This window comes from Prinia subflava, chromosome 6, assembly GCF_021018805.1.
Source record: "Prinia subflava isolate CZ2003 ecotype Zambia chromosome 6, Cam_Psub_1.2, whole genome shotgun sequence".
In the NCBI taxonomy this organism is placed as follows: domain Eukaryota; kingdom Metazoa; phylum Chordata; class Aves; order Passeriformes; family Cisticolidae; genus Prinia; species Prinia subflava.
The window spans coordinates 2,454,427-2,465,038 of NC_086252.1; the positions used below are offsets into that span (position 1 = coordinate 2,454,427).

General features: G+C 49.9%; 1 protein-coding gene across 1 annotated transcript; it reads left to right on the forward strand.

Annotated features, from left to right (window-relative positions):
• The first annotated feature begins 6,266 nt into the window (after nucleotides 1-6,266).
• TSSK6 (testis specific serine kinase 6) lies at nucleotides 6,267-7,280 on the forward strand. The gene is made up of 2 exons (XM_063399783.1): nucleotides 6,267-6,294; nucleotides 6,379-7,280. The coding sequence occupies exons 1-2, from the start codon at nucleotides 6,267-6,269 to the stop codon at nucleotides 7,278-7,280; spliced, it is 930 nt and encodes a 309-aa protein (XP_063255853.1).
• Nucleotides 7,281-10,612: the final 3,332 nt, after the last annotated feature.

Consider the following 10,612-nt stretch of genomic DNA (forward strand, 5'->3'; position numbering starts at 1 on the left):
GCAGTTTCAGCTTCAAATACCATAAAGGCCTGTGCAGTGAGATGCTGGATTGAGTAAACAGATGGTGTCTGCTCAGCAAACAGACCTCCAAACCCTGTCAGCTGCCTCCAGCCTTGTTCCCAAAGTGCCTGCCTGTCTCTCTCCCTCTTTGATATGCACACACCATCTATCTGGTCCAAGATCACCTCCTTCTGCCACTTAGAATGTGCCTTTAGAACCTGGCCTTGCTATCTTCAAATCTTAGTGTGAACTGTCTCATCCCTCTTGACAGCTCTGAAGATCTCTTGGTGAAGGTTTGCATATCTAGCCTGTCCCCTCCTCCAGTGCTCCCCGACCAACTGGCTCATCCAGGGCTAACCAGACCTGTGGGAGAAGCCACCTCAGGGATTTGTGGAGCACTTGGAAAGGTTTTGCAACATGACTCCACAGCACCTCTTGAAATCAGCCACTGGTAAGAGCCATACCACTTAAAAACATTTAAACGTCTGCTTCAGAGCTCTGAAACTTTGCCATCGACTTTCCAGCCCTGTGCACCATAGGCTGCTGTAGCCTAATTACCGACCAAATTCTGCAATCCCTAATTGGCCACAAATTACTTACATAGGTGCCAGACAACTAAATCTCTTTCTGAACACATCATGCTCTCCACAGGCAGGTAAGTAAATCACTGCAAGGAGGAAAGTGTTGTTCACTTGGCATAGTTAAACACAAAATGCTTACCTGTTTTTCTAGACTATATTTGGATTTAACAGACATAACCTGATGCGGTGAGAAAAGTTGGGAGCTGAGCAGCTTTCCTCTCGACCCTCCACTTCCAGCTCCATTTCCACTAACCCAAGAGGCTCTTGCTGTGGCTTTTGAAAGCTTTGCCTTGCTTAAATCCACACCTCTCCCTCCTGCTGGATGGCCAGCCCTGAGGGAGCACCAGCTAACTCAGCCTGGGGACAGACAGCAGGCACACAAACACGGACAAGCAAGTCACCAGCTGTGGGAGGCATTTAATCTTTCAGCTATGAAAGAGGTGTTTTTGTGGATCCTGGAGCAACAAGGAGAGCAGAGACATGTTCCTTGTTTTCAGGTATGTGCAGCATGGAGCCCCAGCTCCTACCCATGGCTTTGTCACCAGCTGCCCAGCACCAAAGGGGACCTCAGCAGGCTGACTGGGCTCTCTCCCTGGCCTTGGGGAGGGGCAGGAAGAGCAGGCTCAGTGCTTCTGGTGACCCAGCAGCCTGTGGGTGCTGCAGAGCCCTTCCCTTTGACCTGTGCAGGTGTCCCTGGAAGCGCTCAGGAATCGCCACTTGAGGCCAAGTGTTTGCAGCATGGGCCAAGAGAGAAGCAGCTTCCCAGCCTTTGGAAGGGAGATGGTGGGAAGGAGCCCTCTGAACAAAGACACAGGGAGATCAACACCTCCAGCCAGGAAAGGGAGTGGTGAGCTCTGAAACTGAGCACCCCATCTGCTCCCCTCTCTCTGCAGCCATGCCCACCCCTCTGAGCAGGCATTCCAGCTAAAAAGGAAAGCTCCCTTCCCTGTGCAGCTGGGTTTCCTTTGCTCTGACAAGCCAGGCATGACTTTCCACTTACTACAAGGATGGAGGCATATGATCTCACTTTGCTTCCTCTTTCCATATGAATTTTGGTACAAAACCTCTCAGAGACAGACCTGCCAAGAGAGTCTTCTTGCTCCTCCAGCAACCCACTTGTCACTGCCTGCTTAACCCATTTTGTCTCTCTCTCCACTCGAGTTTTTTGCCTTTAGGATTGAGATTCCTGGCAGGTGCAGCCTGACCATGCCAGCTGCAAAATCCTCTTTGTAGAGCAGCCCATTAGCCTTCTATCTTTCATCTCCTTTGGCACCTACTGAGGCACTCACAAGCTGCTCCAAGAGGTGGTAGTATGGCCTATTGCCATGCATCTATTCCCTCTGATGGCTTACAAGCCCATTTAATGTCCCTCACACAGTTTAAATTCTAATTTTCTTGAAGACATATTTCTGGCACACAAGTGCTGGCCTCAGGTTTCTCTTTGGTGTCTGAACAACCTCAATTAATCAAGTGGATATCCACAGATCTTGCTGCTTGGTGTTGTTCCTCTCATCCTGCTGAATTTCTGGGAGACCTTGTACTAGTCCCACACCCAGCTTCACTAGTTTATTCAGTTTGAAAAGAGAGTAAGAGCAAGATGTGATGGCAGACAGCTCTGAGGGTCACAGCCACTTCTGAACACCAGGGGTGGCAGGTTCCAAAACTTCTTATCTGCCAATGGGATAAAAACCCCAACATAGCCTGAGAATCTGAAATAGAGACCAATCCTTGAAACGTGAGAGGGAGGAAAGAAGCAGCAAAACCAGCATATTGCCCTGCACAGCTTTCTGACTAGCTGTGACTCTGGTTTTCCCCCTTGTCTGCACTGCTGCTGCTGCCAGGGAGGAGCCACAGCACCATGGCCAAATTTAGGGTGCCATTGTGCAGACACACAACAATAAAACATGCTTTTAAAAGTTGTAAAATCAAATACAAGATAAATCATAGAAAACTGATGTTTGCCCATTGCAAGAAGATCTTGGTAACTTCAGCATCTGCTGGGAAGAACTGTGGTTGCCCTTTGTGCTATCTGTAATGACCTAGTACAGCAAAAATGTTAACATTGTTTTTACTTCTTGTGCAGAAGTTTGCCCATTCCCATATTCACAGAAATAATGTCTGGTATGGACTTGCCACAAATTGGACACCTAGGAATTCCTTGACTGGTCTTGAACATTGCAGCCCTTGGGCAAAATATTTCTGCTTGTATGGAAATAGAGGTATTTAAAGAAATCTCAAGGGCTCTGTGCAAGTGCAGAGGTCATGCAACACATTGTAAGTTACAGCCTCATGGCATAAGGTATAAGAATATGGTATGTTATGGCTTCTTGGACATCTGCATTCACAGGAGTTGTGTTTTGCTACCCTTGTACCAGCAGGACCCATGTTAGCTCAACAGTGTCCACTCCCAAGTGAAATCCCTGCCCCAGAGGTGTCAGTCTGTCATCAGATCAATGGCAGGCATCCGAGACTCTCACAACCCTGCCCTCAGGGGCTGGGGGCAATGGGTTCACTGAGAGAGGGGGAAGTTCCCAAAGCATGCACGATCTATGGCCCTGGTTTGCCATATGTATCTCAGCTGGGATCTCAGTGATGGCACTGAGGCAGTAAGGCACCACACAGGCATGTTACCTGTGGGGAAAAAATCTATGGGTGATGCAGAAAGAAAAAAGTCCCTCCTCTGTTAGGTGTCATGGGCTGTGTGTTCTCCTGCAGTTGAAGGTGGCTGTACACAGTGCATAAGGACAGAGACCTTCAACTGCATGAGCTTCCCAGTAAGACTGACCTACTTGGTGGCCCTTCAGGAGCTGATCAGCCCTTTGGAAGAGGGATGGCCCTGCAGGAGCTGATCAGCCCCTTGTCAGAGGGACTAAGTGCATGGAGGGCTGATGCACAGCCGTACCACCAGACCTAGAAACATCCCATAACAAAATCCCTGACAGTGAGCTCCAATAATTTATACCTCTGCAGAGCAGCTCCTCCTGCTCACATGCCACACTTAACAAAGCAGTAATTGCTACCTGATTTCTGGTTGCTCTCATTAACAAGAGCAATGGAACACGTCAGTTCTACAAACACAGCTTTGATGCAAAAAATGCTCTAGAAAGTACAGAAGGTGAGGGGGTTTTTGGTATATCTTGGTAGTGAGTACACTACTAAAGTATATCAGTGTGACCAAAATATTTATACCACAGGTGGCAGTACTTGAGGTGCAGAGATTGAAAGCAAAAGAGATTTTTGGGTGCGTTTTTATACTGGTAAATGTTGAGCCAGCAGCCAACCAAGCAAAAATCTGGTTCTCTGGCATCTAAGGACAGTACAGAAAGCTGAGTTCAGCTGTCATTCCTCCTCCTCTGCCTGGCAGTGTCCTGCCGAGCCAAACCCTCTCATCCCAGCCTCTTGCTGGCTGACTCTGGAGATGCTTGCAGCAGTCGCAGGCCATGTTGCTGGCTGTGGGGCAGGAGCTCAGGGATGCAGGGCAGTGATGCCTGCAGCCCAGGCAGCTGGCAGAGCTGCAGCCTGCAGCATACAGGAGGGGGAGTGTTTGCTTCGATAGCTGCTTCCTCCCTGGGAAACCAGGGCTTGCTTCCCTATCTCCTGCAAGCCCTCCCACCCCCAGGATGCTCCAGCAGCATCTGACTGCACAAGGCTTTTTCTGGGCTCCCAGGAGGGCTTACTGAGACTGAAACTGCCCACTTCAGCCAAATTTGCAGAAAACTTCCCCAAAATGACCTGCTGCCTCGAGCAGATGAAGAATTACCAGCAGCACAGGAGTCCTCAACATTACTCCTTACCACTGAAGCCTGATTTGTAGCTGCCACTTTGATTTTTCAGTGTGGACACCCCCTCTTCTGGTTGTGGTATTGTAGGGGCTTCACAGGGGCTTCCCATAAATGAGGATTTGCCTGTGGGTTTTGGGAACGTGCCTGTGATGTGACTGCCCATGCCTATTTTAAAATACATTCTGAGCATCAGCCAAGCCCCTGTAGATGTCTGCATGTGTCCTTCTGCTCCCAGGAGCAGCAGTGGTATTTTCCAGAGGTGCTTTGGTAGTAAGTGGGGAAGGGAAGCCTGGTCTAAACACTTTCCCCTCATAAAAATGCCTGCCTTGGTTCGGTTATGTTTTGCCATCTCAAAGTTCCCAGCTCCTCTGAAAGGTCCAGCTCAGACCTCTGCTGCAGTCACTGTGGTTATGACTCAAGGGCTAAACTTGTCAGGAAATCATGCGTATCCAGCAAAATGGGTTTCTGCATCTGGCCTGCTGATTGCTAGGTGGGATTTTTCTGTGTTTAGTAACGTCAGTTTCTGAACAGGGACTTGGGAAACGGCTTCTTGCTGATCCACTCCAGAAAGAAGAAATCTGGGGGCATTTATTTGAAGGCCCAAACATGCCTGATGGTACAGCCTGGTGGTCTATACCTGGCAAACATATTTCCATGGTATGTTGCATTCCCATACTTCCAATTGGCCTGTAGAAATAACATCTGAGTGGGAAAGTGGTTTGGTTTGGATCCACAACCTCTAAGCAGATAAAACTCGACCTGGTGACTGCTTTACTTGCTCTTAGCTCAGAGTAAAGCTCCCCTGCAGCACTTACAGACCTATGTCTGCAGCTTTGAGCTATTTTAATTTCCTCAAAGTGACTTCAGAATACTGACGAGATGGACTCACAAGAAAGATTTTCTTTCGTCTTCAGCTGATCACCATTACCCTTTATAACTGACTTGCAAAATGAAACATACATTCAAAAATTAAAAATAGCATTTGGTGTTTTGGAAGATAGGGTTTTGTGGTCCTAGGCTTCTTTGAACAGCTGGAAAGGAAATGTGGGCTCCACAGGGAGGACAGGATACTCAGACAACTTTAAAAACCCAGCACAAACCAGGAACAACTGTTTGTGAAAGCCAAGGATGCAGCATCTGGAAGAAGGAGCAGACACTGCCCTGAGACGCAGCGTGTGATGGGAGGATGGTGTTGTGGCCCAGCCCAGCTGCCCTCTGCTCAATTTGACTGCCACATTATGGCCACTAAAACAGACTAAAACCTTTTAAAATCCAAGTTACAGAAGGTCTCTGAAGGATCTCAGGCCTCACTTCTCTGTAAGTCTCCAAAATATCATTTTGATAAATACAGATAAAGAGCAATTCCAAGCTCAAGAAACCAAAAGGCTGGTTTTTCTGAAAGAGGCATTTAAAATTCCCCATCTGCCCCACAAAAGGTCACAAAAGCCTCCCTAGTGATATAATAGTTCTGTGCATCATCACCCAAGAAGTCAATATTTATAGCCAGCCAAGGTGGTTCACAGTTAGTGCCAGTAGAAGTCACTCCTTTGTACTGTTCCGTGTAGTTTGGATTTTAGTGTAACTAATACTCTGCAGAAAACTGGTGTAAGTCCCCAGATGGGTCCCTGACCCCAGAAAGCTGACATTTAAACTTTCATCCATACAGCACTATGTTGAGAATTCAAGTGAGGAGGCTGAAAGGGTAAAAACTCCAAAATACCCAGCCCCAGCAGGGTTGTCCCCTGTTCGTGCAGGCATGCCAGGGGCACCTATGGGCAGAGGGGACCCACCAGAGGCCCACGTCACCTCACAAAGGAGATGTCGCACACAACATTCCACCCATCACAATGCCCAGGTGGTGTGTGGAAGCAAGCGTTGCCATAGGTGAAGTTGAGCAGCTGCCATGGAGGAGACATTACAGCTTCCCAATGCTGAAGCAGGAGAAGACCATCCTGGAGCAGAAGAAGACCATCCTGGAGCAGAAGAAGACCATCCTGGAGCAGAAGAAGACCATCCTGGAGCAGAAGACCAGCTCCAACCAGGCTCACCGGAACCAGACATCATGCCAAAAAGATCACTGAGCATGCCACCAAAGTCTGATGGAGACAGGGTACTCAGCGAGCTGGGCTACAGGCTGGGTCAGACGCTAGGGGAGGGCAGCTTCTCCAAGGTGAAAGCAGCGACCTCCAGCAGACACAAGGGGCCCCTGGCTGTCAAGGTGGTGGACCGAGCGCGAGCGTCCCGAGCCGTGGTGTTCAAGTTCCTGCCCCGGGAGCTCTCCATCGTGCGTAGGATCCAGCACCCCAACATCGTGCGCGTCTTCGAGCTCATCGAGGTCTGCAACAGAAAGCTGTACATCGTGATGGAGGCCATGGACACTACCCTGCTGCAGTTGCTGGAGAGCCTGGGGAAGCTGCCCTGCACCCCCAATGCCCGGGACATCTTTGTGCAGGTGGTGAGGGCCGTGCGCTACCTGCACGACCGCAACCTGGTGCACCGGGACCTCAAGTGCGAGAACGTGCTGCTCTCGGCCGACGGCCGCCGCGCCAAGATCAGCGACTTCGGCTTCAGCAAGGAGCTCAAGGGCTACCCGGACCTGAGCACCACCTTCTGCGGGACGGCGGCCTTCGCCTCCCCCGAGGTGCTCATGGGCATCCCCTACGACGCCAAGAAGTACGACATTTGGAGCCTGGGGGTGATGCTCTACATGATGGTGGTCGGCAACGTTCCCTTTGATGATAGCAATGTCCAGAGCATGCCTCAGCTGCAGAAGAAGGGGGTGATGTACCCAGAGGGGCTGCCCCCACTGCCGGAGCCCTGCCAGGCCCTCATCACCCAGCTGCTGCAGTACACCCCATCCTCCCGGCCCGGCGCAGGGCAGGTAGCCAAGAACCGCTGGCTCAATGGGGACATCTGAAGGACACAGCCCTCCCTGAAGATTCTGGGAGAGCATTTTGGTGAAGTAAATGCTGTCATGAAAAAGCACCTCTGTGGTTTGTTGATGATTTCAAGGCCCAGGGATGCCTGTGTGTGCAGCTGATTGAACTTCAGGCACCAGCAAGGCCGCGTGCTCTCAGGGGGTGGTCACATCCCAAAACTGCAGTGGGAGCCTGCTGCAGGCTGGGTTTTGAGACACAGCAGCCATGCAGAGTTGCCAAGGCAGGGTGGCGAGGTGCAGCAGCACAGCCCATCATGATGCCTGCTCCCTAGAACTCCAAAACTCTGGCACAGCCACCCCAGTCTGCTCCTCCCCACCCTCTGCTGCTGCATGCATGGGGACTATGGCAGAAGAGCTGCTTCACAGGTGTCTCAGCTTCTCCTCAGCCTTGTTCACCACCAAACTATATTTGAGCAGGTGGCAGGGGAGAATCAGTGGTCCTACAAATCACTGCTGCTGAGAAAATGTCACATTTTTTTGTGTGCCACTCTTTTGGTCTCACAGTGATACCCACAGCCCAAAATCACACCAGAATTTTTGCAGGCAGCTGGCAGCATTACTCAGCCAAAAGTTTTGGTGTGGCTGTGAGATCCACGCCTCACATGGAACATCTTTCAGATATTTGTTCTCAGCAATGTTTGAAATGTCTGCCAAAAGACACTTGATGAGAAATGCCACTGGCCGTGGAGAACCTGAAATGGAAAAGTGAGAAAAGTATAAAAGAGAACCACTTTGCTAACTCCTGCTGACCAGCTTCAGTGTGGAAAATTACCAATTATTCTTAATGCAACCTCCAAAATCTTTTGTCGGTCCTTATGGGCAAGCCCCATTTTAAAGGGTTAATAATTAAAGGTGGAAGCTGGCATCTGAAATGTGCTTTCATGAGACATTTCAACACACTCTAAACAATCTCCAGCTCCCACTGGAACTGAAGTCTAAGAGGAAATGTCCAGTTGGGTGGTTTGATGGTGATGGGCCATGGCCAGACCATGTCTGACATGAACAAACCCATGCACGTGGCTCTGCTGGAGAAGGTGGAAACACCTTTCCCAAAACAAACATTTTGGGTCTATTAAAAGCAGTGGTTTAAGTAAAACAAGATGTGGCAGCAGAGCCAGCCCAAGGCTTTTCAGCATGCAGGCTACTGGGAATTTTGCCACCCCAGAATGAAGATTTATTTTGTTCTTCTTGCAGCTGCAAAATAGAACTTGCAGCATCAAAGTCCGAAGTGGGCAGAGGAATGGGATACAAGGGTATCTTGTGGCCATCCAGCGCTGTGGAAACAGGCTTGGAAAGGATCAGGAAGGGGATGGAAAAGAAGGGAAGAAGTCATAAGGATTTGAAGCAAGGAGGTGGGCTTCAGGGTAGTGAAATTTTCAGCAAGGCTCAATTCTTCTTTTTCTTCTCGCCTTCCAGCCATCCTGTCAGTCTCATCCCAATCCATACCCCAGGACATCCAAGTACCTGTCCATCTCCATCTACTGACTCCCTCCAGCCCTTACTTGCATCCAGGTACCTCCCCACAACCTGGGAAGCACAAACCTGGTGCTGCCGTGTTGCCTCTCCTTTTGGTCTATCTTAATCTTCTTTCCTTAAAGGACAAAGCTAACACAATGGGAGTCGTTCTAAAATCCAGAACCTATTAATCTCCCCTCAGCACCACATTCTCCTAAACAGTTGCATCTGTTGAGGACACAAGCTGGGAGGGATGACTAATGTTTTGTGAGGCTGTACCCCCTTGGGTGCCTTGGGAAAGCAGCTGGGGTTCAAGTGGGGAGAGCTTTGAACGAGCCACAGGAGGCTCCACAGGCAACCCACGGCCCTTGCCCTCTGCAGACAGATGGTGATCTTCCAGGGCCAGCACTAACAACCTCAGATCAGTCCCCAGGCTGTAAAAATAGTCCATTACACGTCTAATTATACAAATTGAAAATAAAAATCACAAAGACCCTGAGCCAATTCTTATCTAATTTGCACCAGTGGCATGTCAGTTTTGAAGGAGGGCAGGAGCAGAGGCTTTGAGCAGGAGGAGGCTGAGGCTCACAGCTCTGCCAGCACCTCTCCCCTCCAGAGGCTTCTGTATGTGTTAGGCCTGCTGCTTCCCTAAGCCTATTTCCTCCTCAGGAGGTAGAAGCTTTTAACCTTTAACTTTTTAGCCTTCCTGGGAGGCGCACAGTCGATGGAAGCGACCCTTCCCTGACTGCTGGCAGATGAGCCCCGCTATCCCAGACACGGGGCACAGTGCCCTGTGTTTATGGGACAGCCCTTGGACTTAAACAAGCGTGTGCTGGAGGCAAGAGCAGCCACACTGGGTTACCAGTGTCCTGATCAGTGCCACCAGACTCGCCCTGCAGCGTGACTCTGTCCTCCCCAGGCTGTGTGGAACATCCTGGCGCAGCGCAATCTGGAAATGAAAGGTCCTGTGTTATACCATCACCAAATAAATAACTTTCCATGGGGGACCTGACCACCAAGCAATCTGCACAAGTAACTATGCGCTCTTCAATCCTTCTCCAAGGATCAGAACGGGAATGTTCAGGGCCTGTATGAGGCAGCTGCGTGCTGTGCCAGCACCTGACTCCTGTTGGCTCATTGCATGGTGTGAGCATTACCCCATCCACAGCCCTCTGCTGTCTGTCCTGGTGCCCTGTGTCACCCACAGGTTCACTGGAAGGTCTTTCAGATTTTTAGACATGGGTCTTGAAATCAGTTAGAGGGACTCTCAAAAGGACATTCAGCAGAATAGAATGTTTAGTGTTTTCTTGAGATCATCTTGAAGCAATTTTACCCCATTTAATCTCAAAAGACCATTATAAATTTCAAAGACGTCTTCCAGACCTTTAGTGTAGCTCTCCTCCAGCTGCTCTTTTGTCCATATTCTGCATCACTTTGCCTGAGAACCAGCCTTTATTTCAGACAAATGAAAGGAAGGGAGGTAATTCACTGCACACTGACATTAAAACTCCCTTTTCAGCTAAGCAAAATTTGCTTTCGAGATTTTAGGCCATGGCTGATGTGTCTGATAAGCGTCAGGACTCAGCTACTTAAAAGTCCACACATTACCAAACTCTGGAGATAAGTATATTCATGAGTGGTGGGAAAACACTGCCGGCAATCAAACACCTCTGGCAGTCCTGCAGCAGCTCGGGGCTGGCTCTCCTGGGCTCTCCATGCCTGCCTGCAGCCCCGCCAGGCTCCCGCTGACCTGCGCCCATTGCCCGGGGTGCACCTGCGTGACCCGGCCTCGCTGCAGCGGCAGAGCTTCCAGCAGGCAATTGAGCCAACTCAGCCCTGCCTGAATACATTAACCT

What these genes read in the sequence shown, in the direction of transcription:
- TSSK6 (XM_063399783.1), top strand. Translation starts at nt 6,267, where the DNA reads ATGGAGGAGACATTACAGCTTCCCAATG. An exon ending in GACATTACAGCTTCCCAATG is followed by an intron (nt 6,295 to 6,378) that starts CTGAAGCAGGAG and finishes AAGAAGACCATC; the next exon opens with CTGGAGCAGAAGACCAGCTC.